Genomic DNA, 18,882 nt, shown 5'->3' with positions numbered 1-18,882 from the left:
GCTCATGTGAAAACACCTTGCTTTGCAGTTCATCAATAGCAGACAGACAGACAGACAGATAGATAGATAGATAGATAGATAGATAGATAGATAGATAGATAGATAGATAGATAGATAGATAGATAGATAGATAGATAGATAGATAGATAGATAGATAGATAGATAGATAGATATTTTTTTCACTTTTATCTCTCTTATGTTTAATAATGTATTTTAAAAATAGTTCATTATTCGTAGTGGACAAATAAAATAAACTGATTATGAAAACTGTGTGTTTTTTTTAATAGATCCACACACATCGGATAATTATAAATTCAATAAAAAAAGTTGCAATATTTATGATATTTGAACGCTTTTGAGTTAACATATATTTTGAAGAATGTCTTATTTTTTTTATATAATTTACGACATAAATTGGCATATATTATAATACAAACAATTTGATTAGCCTACTTAAAAACATATGATTTTTTTAGTAGCATTTTTTTAGGGATTTGCGCATCCAGCAGGTGGAGGCGTTGCGTTAAGATGAGATAGAGAGAGAGAGCGAGAGAGAGAGAGAGAGAGAGAGAGAGCTAGAGAGAGAGAGGTTGTAGTGGTGGTGATGATGATGTTGGGTCTGTAGTCGCATCAGCGCACACCTCACACACTCAAAGACCGGCGAGATGTGGCGGATAGTGGAGCTCGTGGCGTGTTTACTTATGATGTCCAGTCATGTATCATCTCTGAACAAGGTAAGAAAGAGTCAAAGTTTGAGAATTAGTTTTGCATTTATGTGCATTTATTGAAACAGAAAAAATTTAATTGCAGAACTAGATCATGCAAAAATAAATAAATAAATCTCTTATTCCATTACCAAACATCTCTGTAATCATGCTAAAACGTTTCATTCTTTTATGCGCGAACTATTAAAATATAGAACATAATTTTTTTTATTTTATTTTATTTTTTTATTTATGTAGGCTACTCCACGCATGATATAAGTTATCAGTTGGAAGTTTAGTCTATGGAATGACTTTCTGAATGACTTGTTTTTAAAATAAAAGCGTATGTTCAGATCATTGGTGTTTTTGTAGCTTCAGAGATTATTCGCACGGGTGGGCGCTTTGAAAGTGTTTGGATTAAACTCTCAGCAGTGCAGACACACTGCGCGCAACGCACCTCGGGTGCGAGATCAAAGGTCTCGTGTTCTGGAGTGAAAAAATATCACTGTCTAAAATCCCAGGTGCTCATCCTGCTCCTGAAGCTTTCTGCAGTGCTGCTCGAACTATAATCTAGCGTACACCTGCACAGAAGAACACTCGCTTGCTCTTTCACAGCTCTTTAGTCTTAATGTTACAGTTAAAAGATCATCACACAAGACGCTTTTCAAAAATGGCACTTCTTTCAGCATCTTGCAGAATGATATCAGATTTTTTTTTGCAAGACTGTCAGTGCATGGTTAGCCCAATTAATCTGAAAGGTTTTGAGGAATGCAAAATATATATTCATATCAAGTTCCTTTAGCACAATATATGAAAATCAAATGTTGCCTAAAGGTTTTTCCAGAGGTTTCCACCCCACATAGTGCCTCAAGCATCTTTTCATTTTTTCAGTGGATGAAAAATTGTGGCCAAAACTGATAGCTGGTATAACAAATAGTGTTTTGGTTGTTGCTTTAAAAAAGCATAAGAAATCCCCTCCAAAATGATAATGCCTTTTTTGACTGAGCTCTGATTTAATTAGTTTCCAATATTGCCAAAAACAGCTAAAATTATTTCTATTTTTTTTTCTAATTAATTTTAGTATCAGCTTTATCTCTGATGTTTCTACTGAAATTCCTGTCATTTATAGTGCAATTAAAATATGTATAGCCTGATAATTTACACTTATAAGAATTTGGTGAGTACATACTGAGATCTCTCACTTTTGATTGCAGATATTGGTTTCGCTTTGCAAATCTGAGTGCTCTTTTCTTCAATTCTAGAGGAGATTACATGTTTTTTTTTTTTTTGTTTTTTTTGTCCTCAGGAGAAAGATCTTAAAAAGAGAAGTCTCCATTTGTTCTTTATTTCATCTCATTGCTGTCTAGTAGAAATGCTCAATATATTTTTTTCCCCTAAGAGTGCCTGTCCTTTTCAGGTAATCCATAAGACCTTGAAACACAGGTGTGTTTGATTTGAACCCAGGAAGGTAGCAGAACTTAGAATCCTAAATCATGGGTTTGAGTAACATACAGTAGAAAAAAAATGCAGAAACATCTGAAAAAAATCCAGCAAGACAGTGGCTTTTGAATCCATCATGAAGATTTCCAGTAACCTTTCATTATAATCTTCACTCCAAACTCCAAATGTATTTTTTTGGTGACATCTGGTGACAAAACAAAGTTTTTCAGTTGTTCACCCCAATTGTTCACATTGCACCTAACGAGAAGTGTTTACCACTTCATTGGAAACTTTTCTTTAAGCCCTTCCAGCTGTGGCGGACAGATGAAAGGCTGATGTGTGCACAGAGAAAGTCACTTCGACTAAAACGGTTGATTTACCATGAATAAAACTGCACATGAGAACACGACACTGAGACGTCATGACGCATCAGGAGCTGCACTTATCACAGGTCACGGCTCACTGGAGAGGACGGCAGGGCCCCAATCCTCACTGTTGTTGGATTTTTTCATCTCATTCCTTCCACAAAATTGTTACCTGTTCTGAGCATAAGAAAACAGTATTGATGAAATTCTGAGGAAATAACATTTTCTATATTACATTTTCCCATGAAAAGCCCAAATGCCATGATACTAGGGTCTTGCCAGGACATTGTTATATGGTTACTAGGATGTTGTGAATGTTTTTTGCACATTGCTAAGCAGTTTTGTAGGTTGTCGCTGACTGGCCAAGTCTCTGATATTCTGGTCTTTAGATATGGCTCATAACTTCAATGTAAGCAATAATAATACTTGTGCTTACTTTAAATGAATAGTTCACCAAAAATGAAAATTTGCTGAAAATGTCCTCACCTTCAAGCCATTCAAGATGTAGAAAAGTTTGTTTCTTCATCAGAACAGATTTGGAGAAATTTAGTATTACATACTGTAACTTGCTCATAAAAGGATCCTCTGCAGTGAATGGGTGCCGTCAGAATGAGAGTCCAAACAGCTGATAAAAACAGTAAAATAATCCACACGACTCCAGTCCATCAATTAACAAGCTAATAAACTGTACTTCTTTAAAAAAAAAAAAAAAAAAAATCCATATTGGATAATCCATAATAATGGATTTTTTATTGGAAAAATCCATCCACTGTTGTCCTCTCAAATCAAAATCTGCGCACATATTTGTTTACATCTATTCTGGACTGTTGCTTGATCTGTGCATATTTCTCTCCTGATTCAGACAAGACAACATTTTCACTGGAGAAAGCATTATTATAGATAGAGGACTCATATTTTAGTGAGAAGTAATGGTTTGAAGTTTGATAGATTTGTTTCTTACAAACATGCAGCTTTTCTCGTCACAAGATGTTAATTGATGTCTGGAGTGGTGTGGATTATTGTGATGTTTTTATCAGCTGTTTGGACTCACAGTCTGACGGCACCCATTCAGTGGATCCATTGGTGAGCAAGTGATGTAATGCTAATAATGAAGAAACAAATTAATCTACATCTTGGATGGCCAACAACTTTTCATTTTGAGATGAACTATTTCTTTAACAAAGTGCACTTAAAAGTGGGTCAGTCCAATTTAAGAAATTTCGAGGGGTGTTAGAGGAGGGGTTGGAAGAGAAGAGAAAGACTGTATGAATTAGTGATGGATAGAGAGAAAAAAATTCACATGTTTTCTGTTTTTTTAGTAAATAATTGATTTGTTTTTTTTTTTTCTAAATTACTAATAATCTCAGTTGAAAGTGGAAGGACGAAAGCCAGTCCGGTTCATAGCATGGGATTACAGAGGATTTGACCTACAAGAAGGATTACTCATGTTCTTCTACTTTTATCTGTCCTCTCCTTGTGAAGTTTACATTTCAGAGTTCTCACAGTTGTTATGTCAGCTGCTGTGTGAATCAGAGATTGTGCATTTATCAGTGCATGTATGTGTGCCACACAGGGTTTGAAGCATAGTCCGTTTGGCTCTGCTGATCAGTGTGGATCATCATTCTGCACCTGTGATGGGTGGTTAGTCCCTGTGGTTACAGTCAGAGCTGATATATGGGGCAACAAAGAGAGATGTGGAAACTAGTTCAGTTTGGACAGAATAGACAAATGTTTGGAGTCAGTAAGATTTTTTTTAAACATATTAATACTTTTATTCTGCAGGGATGCATAAAATTGATCAAAAGTGCAGTAAAGACATGTATAATGTTGCAAACGATATCTATTTCAAATAAATGCTGTTCTTTTGAACTTTTTATTCATCAAAGAATACTGAAAAAATGGATCACAGTTTCCGCAAAACTATTAAGCAGCACAACAGTTTTTAATATAAGAAATGTTTCTTGAGCAGCAAATCAGTATATTAGAATGATTTCTGAAAGATCATGTGACACTGAACACTGGAGTAATGATGCTGAAAATTCAGCTTTGGATTACAGAAATAACTTAAATTTTTTTTAAGTGCTATAATATTTTACAATAATATTGTTTTTACTGTATTTTTATTCTAATATTTGTACATGGTAATGAAAATTACTTCTAGTCAATTATTTTTTATGCTTGTAACAAGTGAAAATCTGTCAGTGGAACAAAACATGCAGAATCTTTTTTAGATGATATGTGACCTTGGACCACAAAACCAGTCATAAGGGTCAATTTTTCGAAATTGAGGAAAATATATTGAATAAATAAGCTTTCCATTGATGTATGGTTTGTTAGTATAGCACAATATTTGGCTGAGATACAACTATTTGAAAATCTGGAATCTGAGGGTGCAAATAAAATCTAAATATTGAGAAAATCGCCTTTAAAGTTGTCCAAAAGAAGTTCTTAGCAATGCATATTATGCAATAGGAAATTTACAAAATATCTTCATGGAACATGATCTTAACTTAATATCCTAATAATTTTTGGCATAAAAGAAAAATCAATAATTTTGACCCATACAATGTCTTTTTGGCTATTGCTACAAATATACCCCAGCGACTTAAGACTTAATCTAAACCTTGCACAGACATGCCGCTCAGGTAAATATATCATATTTTACAGTAATATTGAATAGTTTACTCTAGAATGAAAAATTCTGTAATTATTTAATTGCCCTAATTTCGTTTCAAACCTGCATGCTGCATGCATGTTCTACATGATTTAAGAGTTGCAGCGAAGACTATTTTCAGTTGATAGCTGTATGACTTCATAAGTATTTTAATGTAGTGCATTTAGACTACTATGGTACTTTTATTGTGCTTTCGGAATGTTTAAATATAGTGTAAATAACAAATATTACTACAATATACAGTAGTTCTATCTGTATAACTCAATATAGCTATTAATTCTACGGGATTTGTCATGCTGCCAGCATCTCAGTGGAAGAAATGCATCCCTGCTGAGGAAAAGTGGATTCGCTTATTTTAGCACAACACAGCTGACACTTGCCCTCTGTTTGTTTGGACTTTGGTTGCTATCCTAAACATTCCAGATAATAGCTGGGAAAGGGTGATGGTACATCCACGGTGACATGACATTGGCTAATTATATTCGGAATAAATTGCCATCTAGGTCAATAAACTGATGCCTCAGAATAATCCAAACACACATAGAAGTGCGGGGGAATAGAATAAAAAACATGTTCGAACAGCTAGTTAGCTCATAAATCACACACATGCCCTTCACAACCACATTATCAGAGGTGCAGATCAAGCAATAAGATCTTCCTCACGCTTTAAATTACCAAAGCTGGCAGGGTGTGATGATGTGCGTTTCTATTTGTTTTTACAGAAGGTCTCAGAATTGCTGAAGAGCATATAAGTAATCCAAGATGTTAAAAGTTAGCAATTATATGCAAAATTTGATGTAAAAAAAAATCATGTTAAATGTGAAAACGAAAACACACACACACACACTCACACACACACACACACACACATATACCTGCAATAAATTGACTAAATGCATTTATACTTCCTTTAAACAGTATCCAAATTGATCTGAATTAGGACACACTTTGTATGATGTGATTTCTGTTCTCGGAGGTCAAAGGTCACCCTGTTGAAACCATCTGCTTGTTTTCCACCCAGTCCACTGACAATAATGGCCCAGAAGACAGATGAACGGTAACTCTGTAACCCTAAAGATGGTGTATTCTAGAGCTCATGTGACTGATTTACTCATGTTCACACAGACTAGTTGATTTTAGACTGGTCTGTTGAAGCTGAAAGGTTGAGAAAATATTCTGTGTTGTTGGATTTGGGTTTATATGATTAACAGCAAAAGTACATTCGCCATTATGACTAAACACTAATGACATTTTAGTAATTGAGTAATAATGGACATGTGGAGCTGGGAAAGAGGAAAGGTCGTAGGTCACTATGGCACATGTGGCTGAATCCTGTCGTGTGGCACTGGTGACCTCTTGACCTCAAACTTTCATATCTTATGTCAAGAAGACAGCAGTTAAAAGTGCTGATCAATAAACTCAAGCCTTAGGTTGACTTGAGACTGACCTGACTGATTTTTTTTTTTTTTAAAAGACATTTGAATGTTTTTTAGGTGAGTGTGAGTGTATTTTAATCCCTACAAAGATTTAAAGTGTGCACAGTTTTGAAGTGACACCGAAGTAGGCCATGATGTAATTTCCTTCACTTTCTATCCATTTCCTTTTCAGATCTTCGGGGAGGAACAAGTCCGCATGACATCAGAGGGATCCGACTGCCGCTGTAAGTGCATCATGCGGCCTTTGACCCGGGATGCATGTGCTCGCTTGCGGACAGGAAGTGTGCGCGTGGAGGATTTTTACACGGTGGAGACGGTGAGTTCCGGAGCCGACTGTAAATGTTCCTGCACGGCTCCGCCCTCCTCTCTCAACCCCTGCGAGAACGAATGGAAGATGGAAAAACTCAAGAAACAGGCACCAGAACTGCTCAAAGTAGGCCTCATTCACTTTTTACTTTTAAAATGCATCCCTTAATAGTTTAATTTATTTCATGCCCTACTGGCAAATTGTTCAAAAGTAACATTCCCATAATGTTTACAAAAATATAAAATGGAATGTTCCCTTAACATTCATATAACCAAGAAAAACAAACGTAATAAAGGGGAATTTTTTTTTTTTTATGTTTTATAACATTTTATAAAATTGACATTTTGAACACTTAGAGAACTTTCATAAATAATGTTTTCATAACTTAATGGGAACATTAGCAAAACATTCTTAAAACATATTTTTGTTACCTGGGTAATGGGTGTTATATATGCTACTATAAAAATACATCACTGATGTGCTCTTTTTGAGGTTAACAGCACACTGATTCACTAGAGAATGTTGGGACGGCAGAATTCATGTATGTGGCGCACGTGTTCGCAAGTGTGTTTTTATAGCACCTGTCCTCTTTCCTCTGCACCATTCCTGTCTGGTTTACTCTTTCCGTCTTTTTTCTGTCCATCTGTCTGAGCGTTCCAGTCCATATCTCCAAATTACACACACACTGTGATGAGAGCCACATGACAGTCCCGCCAGGTTTAGTTCTTTGTTACTACAACTCTGCTAAAGGCCTCAGAATCATTCAGCTGCCTTTAGTCAGTAGTTAAACACAATGGTTTTAATATTTCCTCCTCAAATATTTGGTGATCTTGTGCTGTTTAGCTCCAAACATGTGGCACTGTTTTGACCTCGCTGAAGCTTTTTCATATCTGTTGATGTCACATGAAGCCATAAATAACCATGAAGTCAAGCTGTTACACGACTGAACTCTCTGCAGCAGGCATCAACAATAAACATACTAGGAATTCACTCTCACTATTTTTATTTTTTTTCATACTTGGCCAGAGCCAGGAATATATTAGTTATTATATAACTAGAAACATTATTGCATTATAACTGCTTAGTTAACCTCCAAACTAATTTTCCACTGATGTTTGAAAGCCTGTTTCTTTGCTTGCAGCTGCAGTCCATGGTGGACCTTCTGGAAGGAACTCTCTTCAGCATGGACCTTCTCAAAGTTCACTCGTACATCAATAAGGTGGTGTCTCAAATGAATAACCTGGAGGAGGTGAGTGTGACTGTACTGCCGAGTGTGTGTGAACATACACATGTGGACATTAATGAGTCAAGGCTGGATTTAACTGGACTCAGGACACTCTGTAGCTACTCACACTGCTCTGGCTAAAGTTATTATACTGCTCCACTTTGGCTTGAGGGATGGGGAAATAATGTACATGTAAGAAACAGCAGGACAGAGCGAGGAAATGTCCAAAGGAAGAAAACCACAGTTATGTAATTGTCACACTTATGTACTGTTTTTATTTTCAATAAAATTTCAAAAAAATTTGCTCAATATTGGGTAAAGCTGGGCTAGAAATCTGCACCGCAAAAGAATTCCAGCATGTACACTCTGGTTCATTATCAAATACCTAGTTACAAAGTTTGAGACCACTGGTGAAAATGCTCCTGTTTTGCATTTTTGCCATCCAAAAGTTTGGGAATTGTAAGATTATTTTGTTTTCCAAAGAAATTCATACTTTTATTCAGAAAGAATCAGTAAATAGACCAAAAGTCAGTAAAGGCATTTAAAATGTTAAAAGGGATCTCTATTACTTAAAAAAAAAAAAAAAAAAAAAAAAGCTGTTATTTGAATCCAGCTTTCAAAGAATAATGAAAGGATTTTTTTACATTTGTGTTGCATTTTAAAAATATTAAGAGACACAACTGTTTTCTACACTGATAATAATCAGAAATGTTTCCTGAGCAGCAAATCAGCATATTACTTCTGAAGGATCATGTGACACTGTAGACTCGAGTAATGAAAATTCAGCTTTGCATCACAGAAATAAATTACATTTTAAAATATATTCAAATAAAAAGACTGTAATAATGTTTTACAATATTAAAATATTTCACTGCATTTTTGATCAAATAAATGCAGTGTTTGTGAGATAATTATTTTAAAAACATTAAAAATCTTACATAACAGTTTGAGTAAAAAGTTGAATTAAAAGATGAACATTTAAGTTTATACAGATGTATTAATGCAAATATTTTTGTGTAGTTGTGTGATTTAAAGTTGTGCATCTCATCTAGATGATAAAGATGAACCTCTCTCGGGAGAATGACTTTGTGAGAGACAGTGTGGCGACTCTGACCAACCAACTACGGCAGTACGAGAACCATTCTGACATCATGATGAGCATAAAGAAGGAACTGTCCAATCTGGGCCTTCAGCTGCTGCAGAAAGACTCCACCGGCTCGGTCCCTAAAAGCAAAGCACAGGTAATGGTCATGATCTTTCATCTCTGACTTTGGCCATTTGAGTTGATTATGTTAAAAAGATAAAAACTGAAGTTCTAGTTAATTTGCTATGCTGGAAATGGATGTCAATCTTGAGATTGTTGCAAACTGTGCTCTGGCAGTATATAGAAAAAATATGCATACTGTGTGCAATTGTAATAGGAGACATACTTATATAATTACATACAGAATATGTAAGTTTTTATGGAGTTTTTGGGATGAGATCTCTAACATCTGTTGAGTTAGACATGCATTATGTTTGTAGGACACACTGGGGACAAATATCAAAGATGCTTCAAAGTTTCCAGCAAAGAAACCAGAAAAAGGGAAACCTCCACCAAAGCCAGTAAAGGAAAAGCCGGCCAAGCTGAAGAAAGAGACCAACAAACCCGGTAAACCAGAGCAAACAGAACTGCCCAGTAAAACCAAACCATCACAGAACCAGCCAGGACTCATCCGGGGAATCACATACTACAAAGCCACCAAAACTGATGAGACAAGCAACCAAAAAGGTAAGACACAGCCAATTATTTTCTATATAGCCAAACCGAACCCTAAAGGATTTGGCATTGAGTAAATACATTATAATTACTTATCAGATTTAGTCAGATTGTGAGGACAAATGTTCACCAGTTTTGCCCACAAAAGTTTAGATATGTCACACACACACACACACACACCCACACCCAGAAACACTCATTCTTATAGAGACAAACTTGTTTCCTTTGTGTTCCCCATAGAAGCACAGCTGCTTGTATCCAGTTCAGACACACGCTTCATTCGATATTAGCATCGTCACACTCTCATAACCTAAAACACATGTGCACACATTCATATCAGCACAGCCAATAAACTGACAGTAAACAAACAGACAATAAAACACTTCATCTGTTGAAAATATTGAGTTACATAGATCTGGCATACAATTATTAATATGCCGACTCGTGCACACACATGCACAAACCTGCCCAATTGTAATCAGATGTGAGAATGCAGTTCATGTTAAGAGCAGAATAAATTGTGATATGAACTTCACGATATACTTCATATGGAAGCTTATTTCCACCACGGAATAAAAAAATAAAATAAACTTTTATCAATTTTTATCTCACAATTCAGACATTCTTTCTCGCAATTCTTAGTTTATATCTCACAATTTAGATTTTTTATTCATATTCATTTATTCAGAAGTGTAAGATTTACCTGCAATTCTGAGAAGTCAGAATTATGAGATAAAAAGCCACAATTACAATTAGTTTTTTTTTTTTATTCTGTGGATATATAAAAAAATATATATGAAAAAAATATAAAATATCTAAAAAAATATATAAAAAAAGTAAAAAAAAGTTGTGATTGTTAGAGTTAGAGTTAGGAGTAAGAGGTAAAAGTTATGATTTTTAGATTTAGAGTTATGATTATTAGGGTTAGAGTTTGAAGTTGTAGATTTAAATTTACGAATTTATAACGTACAATTGCAAGATTCTCAGAAAAAAAGTCAGAATGGTTACATTTTTATTCCAAGATGGAAATACATTTCCATAGGATCAAAATACTAACATAGAGAGATATACTTTATGCAAATCTGCCAGATGAAGTGATATTTTGATTACATTTTCCAGTTGAGCATGTCCTTGAATGTGCTCAAAACTGGAGGTTTTGTCAGATTTCTCTCTCTTTTGGGAATATTTTTGGTCCTAAACTATAGCCAAGTACAAACACACTGGAGTCTCAGTGAAACTGGATCTCAGGATCTTGGGACTTGATGATCCAGCACTCACATTAACAGGATACTAGTGTAGGATGCCAGCCAGAGAGTGACTTTAGAGTCTGAAATGATAGCCAACATGCGCTAATGAACTAGCTTCAGTTTCTGATGCACACATGACATTCATATCGGCTGCAGGGTTTCTACAAAAAATGGTCAAATGTCTCCAATTCAACAGTGTTTCCATTCATATTGGGCTTCACTTCCTTTTTAAGCGCTAAATGTGTTCCTCTTGCCTGATGGTCTCCATGGTTACCGCCGTTTACTTGGCCGTGTGATTGCAGCAGCACTTCTTTTCTTTGAATTATACAATAACATTTCTGAAAGCACCCCAATTGATGCCGTTTATAGTGACATGTAATGCGGTCTGATCTAATCTTGTGTTATCCACAGGCATAACCTAATCGCTGCTTCCCAAATTGGGTCCTGACTATGTCAGTGCACGCTAGAAACAATCACAAGGAATTTGATTAAAGCATAAATTACTGTAAACGAATGGCCCTTAGATTAGTCTGTACACTAGCACTTTGGAAATGTCTCACGTTGCAGTTTTGGTTTACAGATAAAAACAAAATGAAGTTGAGTTTTAAAAATCTTGTGCTTCCAATCTGTAGGTTTTATTCTGCATACCATTTAAAGTTGGATGTTAGTTATTTAATGATATGAAAAGCTATTCAAGATTAGGGGGATAAAATGTAAAATTAAGAACAGTGGTTACAGTCCAAGAGACGTTGTTTAAAGAAACCTTTGATTTGCAGGTGTTAAATTATAAGAGACGTTGTTTAAAGTGAACTTTTATTTGAGTGTTTGCTATGATGGTTTGATTGTCATTTGATTAGTAATGTTTGGCTATTTTATGTGTTTTTTTTTTATTTTTTATTAATGCTGCTCCATATTCTCAGAAGTACGCATTCTTGTGGCTGCTAAAGGAGTGCTATAATCGCAGTTGTCTGAAATGCCCACAGTTAAATGAAGTAACCGCAATCAGATGGTTATTTAATAATCGTGACAGGCCTAGTGTAATTAGATTTTATTTGTTTTTGTTTGTTTTTTATTTTTTGTTGTTATAAAATTTTTGGGAAAGTTTTAAATTTTTTTTTGAACTGCAGACTAGTAATTCAGATGCAAGAACTTACAACTGAAAACACCATTTAACAAACTTTTTGCAAATTCTCTGTGGATGATTTTGAGTAAATTTAGAGTTTTAAATTTGATAACTTATCATGTGTTTCATAACTTAATCTTTGACAAGCTACAATAAAGGTGTTCTGTTGTTTTACTGGACTCTTTGCTGTTTTTTTAAAGTGTTGGTTTTTGGTAAATTGGAAACCAATGGTGAGTCAATTTGACCCCATCACAACTGATGGAACCAAATTTGTACATCCTTTCCAAAACACATCTGTGTGTGGAAACCTTGCATGCACATTCATGACCTTAAATGAGAAAAAAAATTTTAAATGATTTAAAAAAATTTTTTGTTTGTGGAAACCTTGCATGATATATATATATATTATATATATATATATTATATATATATATATATATATATATAAATAAATATATATATATTTAACCAGTGTCTTGAGCAGTTCAAAATTAAAATGTGGATTAAATTGATTGCATATTTCCAAGTTGGAAATCCTGACGTTCCTGTAACACAGCATTAGTCAGAGTAGATGCCATTTTTAATTTGACTTATTTGACGAATATCAACAAGTAAGGATTACTCTTAATTTTTTATCATTGTCATTACTTTAATATTGAAAAAAAAAAAGAAAAGAAAAAAATACTGGTTTAAATTCCTTCACAGCAATGTATGTTATTTTGGATAAAATAATTCGCTAAATGTATATACTGTCTTTAGATCCTAGGTCACTTCTAATTTTCATAATCTGTGCTTTATGTTCACTAAATGTTTACTGTCAGCTATAATTGTGACGTTACTTCTTTTCTCAGTATTTCATCAGTTAAAGCAAACTGTACCTCAGAAGCCTTGTTTTTGTTCACGTCAAATTGAATATGGCTTCTCCTGTGACTAAGGTCTATTTAACTTTGTTAGCGTGTCTTGGCTATAGGGCTGGATTTGTTTGACTGCTTTAAGATAATGTATAACAGAGCTGTGATTGAGATTCAGTATGATCTGTCCTGACAGGAATGCAAAGTCAATACAAAAGCCAGCAGACCGAGCACAAGTCAAGTAAATATGTTTTAATAAACATAAATTACTTTTACTATTAAATGCGGTTTATTTTCGTCGTCCCACCCTGTGATCTAATGTACAGTAATCAAATCCAGCCTTTCGTTAAATATAGCTTTCCCACAATCCTGCGCTACCCCAGCAGGTGCAAATATGACAAACCCTAGTGTGATTGAGCGTGTTATATGCTCGACATGAGAAACCAGGTGTTTTCATATTGTTGGAGAGCAGTCAATTTATAAATACTTTGTTTTTAGATGTAAGTCATCTTGTCCTGGAAGTGTTGACTAATAGAAACTAATTTAAAACTCAAACTTTGACATGTCAACAAGTTTTATTGGGATTATAATGTTTCCAGAGTTTTTATATACCCACACAGAGCAGGTGTAGGAAATAAATAGGTCTATACTTGGCTAGAATCTGCTCTTGTCTATTATTTCAGAATCTGTCAGTTCATATGCAATACCAGTCAAAAGTTTGAAATAATTAAGTTTTTTTTTTTTTTTTTAAGTCTCTTATGCTTCCAAGGCTGCATTTATTTTGATCAAAAATACAGTAAAAAGTGTAATATTCTGAAATATTTTTACAGTTTAAAAGAACTGTTTTCTATTTGAGTATATTTTATATTGTAATTTATTCCTGTGATGCAGAGTTGAATATTCAGCATCATTACTCCAGTCTTCAGTGTCACATGATCCTTCAGAAATCAATCTAATATGCTGATTTGCTGCTCAAGAAACATATCTTATCAACAGTTGAAAAATGTTTTTGCTGTTCAGTTTCAGTTTTCAGTGTTTTTTTCATTGAAGCGTGAAATGTGAGGGGATTTTAATCTCTCTCTGTTTTTATGTTTCTCTTTCTCAGGTGAAGAGAGACCTGATGAAACAGACATGGTGCTTGAGGTAGAGGTAGAGGAAGAGGAAAGTACCATATTTTCCGACACCTTAGCAACAGAGACAACCCTGGCAACCGTGCCCACGACAACAACAACAACCACTCCTCCCACAACAACAACAACCCTGAGGACGGCAACAACTAGCAGAACATTATACAGAGAGGAGCGACCGGCTCCAACCATTGCACTTGTGCTGGACAACACCAGCAATAACTCATACATCGCAAGTACGTTAGATTTCAACACAATCTCATGGCAATTTCGAACTGATGGCTAATTCGGATTAATTCGTAGAGTTTTTCATATGATTTGCTTATGCCCCAGTGATGGTTAAGTGAGAGCTTCATGCATACTTTTTTGAATTCATGCCTACTTTGATACATACGGAATCAACAGCTTGTAAAATGGTTACGTTTTCCTGTGAGATCAGATTGTATTTAGAATGAAATACACACAGTAGAAAAGAAGCATAATAAAAAATTTTCCTAAACTAAAACCAAGACAAACATCTTGGTGCATGTGTGTTGTTGAAGCTGAAGTTCGTGTGTTATTGGCAGTTAAAGAGCACAGCTGTGAAGGGACGCTGGCTTCGGTTGATCTGCCGGTCAAACAGCACAGTTACGGTAGGAATGAGGGCGCATGGATGAAGGATCCCGCCGCCAAGGACTCCAAAATCTACGTCACCAACTATTACTACGGCAGCAACCTTGTGGAGTTCCGGAACTTGGACAACTTTAAACAGGGTTTGTAAGATAATTCATCCAACTTAATGCTGTAATTATTTATTGAATGCAGCTGTCTAGATAAAGACAATGAAAGACATTCTGGGCAATACCTTTTGTGTGACTCAGATCATTTCACAGAAGACACTGTGTTTTGAATTAAAAGGTCTTCATATCGTTTTTAGGAAACAATGATAGGGTTTTTCCTTGGAAAAGGTTTAGATTTCTGAATAAATGTAAATGTGAATGGTGTCAATGTCTGTGCTTGAAAACAAGCCAGTTTGCTTTTGTGTCTGGTTGTGTGCTGCTCAGTGAATATGTGTGTAAGTGTGTGTGTGTGTGTGTGTGTCAGTCTGGCCCTGAAACAAGAGAAAGAGTTATGAAGATGTTACAGTTGATTTTAATGTGCGTTTCTGTAAGTGTGTGTTTGTGTGCCTTTTTAAACTGGTATTAATAGACTTCTAAAAATATTTCCTGTTAAGAAAGAGCCAGGGGAGTCATACACTGAATTTTTACAGGGGCAACAGTGCCAATTTTGACTTGCTTGGCAAGATAGGCAAGATAACCATAGGGAAAAAAACCCTTTAACTGCTTTAAGTTTGGTAGCAATTTACATTGTTTATCTATATATCTATATATTGTATTTATTTATTTATTTAAAAATAGTATCTATATACTATAGATACCCAATATAAAATCTAAAATAAAATTATTGTATTTATTTATTTATTTAAAAATAGTATCTATATTATTACTGTATAATTATATTATTTTTAATTTTATATATATATATATATATATATAGAAACCACATGATTATAGTTTTGTCATTTTGATTTGTAAATTTAAATCAGTTTGAAAGTGACTTTACAATGAGCTTTATAAATTGCTACACTGTTGACAACAGCAAATGGACTTTTTTGCCAGCGAAGTTTCATGAATGTGTACCTTTACTCCAAAAATATAGCAACATTTTACACACTTCTATCTCTTTCCCTGGCAGGCCGTTGGAGTAACTTGTACAAGCTGCCTTATAACTGGATCGGGACGGGTCATGTTGTGTACAGAGGAGGGTTTTACTATAACCGTGCCTTCACCAAGAACATCATCAAATACGACCTCAAGCAACGGTTTGTAGCCGCCTGGGCTCAGCTCCATGACGTCGTCTATGAAGACACCACACCTTGGAAGTGGAAAGGCCACTCTGATATCGACTTTGCCGTGGACGAGAACGGACTTTGGGTCATTTACCCATCTGTTGATGATGACTACGGACAGGCCGAGGTCATTGTAGTCAGTAAACTAGATCCCAATGACCTGTCTGTCAAAAAGGAGAGCACGTGGAGGACAAAACTGAGTGGACGAGAACGGTTCGGGAACTGCTTCATAATATGTGGCGTCCTGTACGCGGTGGACATTTACAATCAGCGGGAAGGGGAGGTTTCGTACGCGTATGATACGCTCACAGGGGCCGAGGCGTCTCCGCGTTTACCTTTCATTAATGAATACGGGTTCACCACACAAGTCGATTACAACCCGAAAGAGAAGGTTCTGTACGCCTGGGACAGTGGACACCAGCTCACCTACAACATCAACTTTGTAGAGCAGGAAAAGAAATGAAATCAGACTTTATCAATTTTATCTACTCGAAGCAAAGGCCACTTCCTGTGTATCTGATTGTAACTGTCTCATTGATTCCACTGACAAACGCTCTCTTGAAATGAAACGGTTCATCGTGTCCTCATGAACTTTAATAGCCATTTGTTAGAGATTACAGTATATAAGAACAAAGGGATTGCATAACCGCTGCTCTAGAACTCACTGCCAGATCTAGAATCCCAACTAACGAAATCTAAAGGCCCTTTCACATGATTCACATTAACATTCCCAATGCATTGAACTCCATGGAACGAAGCTATTACCAACTTCTTCTTATGTTCATCCCATATGCCACTGAAAGTTTTGAAGCATGATTACTGGAAAATTTGTATGACGTTCCTTCTTTTTTGCCACTTAACCTCAGGACAGGACAGGTTTTGCACATAACATTTGTCCTGAAGTCCAATGAAGTTTTAATACAATTCATGTGAAAGGTTCTAAAGAGTTCACAATTGACCCTTCGCAAAGACCCGCCCCTTTTAGTTTAGTTAGTTAGTTAGTTGTTACGTCCGACAAGCCACATCTCTCTCACGCCCACAAATCATGTTCTCACGCAGTGAAAAATACATCACTGAGCAAAAAGGACACTGTCAAAGCCTTAGCTTTCAAATTTTGTCATTTGTCCGGTTTGTGGCTCTTTATATCTCATGACAGATCACTGTAGCACCTCAGTTCAAGCGGCACATGAATTAATCATCTCTTTCTCTTTACTAGTAATAGTGTGAGATAAACATGAATGAACATCAGAAGATACCTTGTTTCAACTGTGGAAAGACATCAATACACCCCATTTTTCAAGTTCAAGTCTACCGACATTAATCTACTCTCCTGTCTGGTTAGTTTGTCGGACAAAAATGATTCTCTGCAAAAGGGTCAATTACAGCTTCTAGAATTTTGAGTAAGTTTTAATATCTATTAAAAAGCCCTTACAAATGTTTACATAATTTACACTGTCCTAACCAGGCATGCTGCAATAAAGCAACAACAAACAATAAAAATAAAAATGCAATTGAATTTTTGTATATAATACATTTAAATTAAATGTAAATATTAAATTAATGAAGAATAATAAATAACATTTAAAAATGAAATAATACAATGCAAGTAAATAAATAAAGTTTTTAATTAGGCTTTTTTTTGTAGAAAAAAATATCTTAAAACATTATAACTTTACTTGAGAAGCATAACTGCCTAAAACCTTTTTATGGATTTAATACAAGTGTATTTTGTCTCGTAACTCCAAAAAAAAAAAAAAAAAATGTACAAATCAGCTAGAGCAGTAAGACAAAATACATTAATATTTAAAATATAATGTATTTTGCATCTCAAATGAATTAATCATGTTAACAGCATAGATATTTTAACAGGGAAATTAGACAAAAACATATATTTAGAATAGGATTTGCCTACCAAGGGCTCTGAAATCCTGCTGATGACCCATGTCTTACACATCGCCCCGGTTATGACATGTGTAAATCATTAAGTTAAGAGTTTTGTGACATGCTGTTCTTTAATAAATAAAAGCTTGTCATGTCAGCCACACCAACAACATAACGTAACCTCATGTTTCATGTACCTGTAATGATATTTTATAAACATAACAAGCATCCAAGAAACACCTGCGGGAAAATTGGTGTATGTTTTCACATTAAGAATGTGCCAGAAAATTGTATTTCAGTGTTTCAGCCCATATAGCCTCAGCAGACTGGTAAAGCATGATATCATAATGGAGAAAGAAAGATTTGTGTGCTAATGAGAGCATATAATTATGTTTGGGAGTCTCTCTAATGACTGGGCAGGGTTATGTATAGAATATTTATAACAGACAGGTCGTGTGAGAAAGCCTGTGACGCATGGGTACGGATACGTCGTGTATAAACAGTTTAACGGCATTTAGAATGTTGTTTTAAAGCAGTTTGTCATCCTCGTGTCCTCTGTAAATAGCAGAAGTTTTAGAAACAAAATATTTTCAAGAGGAGGAGGTTTTTTTTTTTTTTTTGTATGTGTTTTGTGTGTTTTTTTTACACTCTAATTGGATTTTGTTAAATGTGTGCTTGGTATTGTGAAATGTATTTCTAAACAGATTAAAAAGACTTTTGGGATGGAAGTGGGAGTAGTTTTTGGTTTGTGGGATTGTGTGGGTTTTGTTAAGAAAGCCTCGGAGGCCATGAAATCATCTTATTGTGAATGATTCATCCATGCATTTTATATTTGTTTTTGACTTTGCAATCTTT

The 18,882-nt window shown here is 35.1% G+C and overlaps 1 protein-coding gene across 1 annotated transcript; it reads left to right on the top strand.

The window, feature by feature from the left end:
- The first annotated feature begins 599 nt into the window (after positions 1 to 599).
- LOC109046172 (olfactomedin-like protein 2A) lies at positions 600 to 18,628 on the top strand. Its single transcript, XM_042778666.1, has 8 exons — positions 600 to 734; positions 6,792 to 7,052; positions 8,068 to 8,175; positions 9,204 to 9,392; positions 9,676 to 9,922; positions 14,237 to 14,494; positions 14,825 to 15,010; positions 15,993 to 18,628. Exons 1-8 carry the CDS (start codon positions 666 to 668, stop codon positions 16,607 to 16,609), a joined length of 1,935 nt encoding a protein of 644 aa, XP_042634600.1. The 5' UTR covers positions 600 to 665; the 3' UTR covers positions 16,610 to 18,628.
- Positions 18,629 to 18,882: the final 254 nt, after the last annotated feature.

The sequence above is a fragment of the Cyprinus carpio genome, chromosome A21, assembly GCF_018340385.1.
Source record: "Cyprinus carpio isolate SPL01 chromosome A21, ASM1834038v1, whole genome shotgun sequence".
In the NCBI taxonomy this organism is placed as follows: domain Eukaryota; kingdom Metazoa; phylum Chordata; class Actinopteri; order Cypriniformes; family Cyprinidae; genus Cyprinus; species Cyprinus carpio.
This window is presented reverse-complemented; position numbering and strand designations above follow the sequence as displayed.

Excerpts from the sequence above, each read along its gene's own strand:
- LOC109046172 (XM_042778666.1), top strand. The coding sequence starts at position 666 with ATGTGGCGGATAGTGGAGCTCGTGGCGTGTTTACTTATGATGTCCAGT. Across the intron at positions 735-6,791 it reads ATGTATCATCTCTGAACAAG|ATCTTCGGGGAGGAACAAGT; the intron begins GTAAGAAAGAGT and ends TTTCCTTTTCAG. Across the intron at positions 9,923-14,236 it reads TGAGACAAGCAACCAAAAAG|GTGAAGAGAGACCTGATGAA; the intron begins GTAAGACACAGC and ends TCTCTTTCTCAG.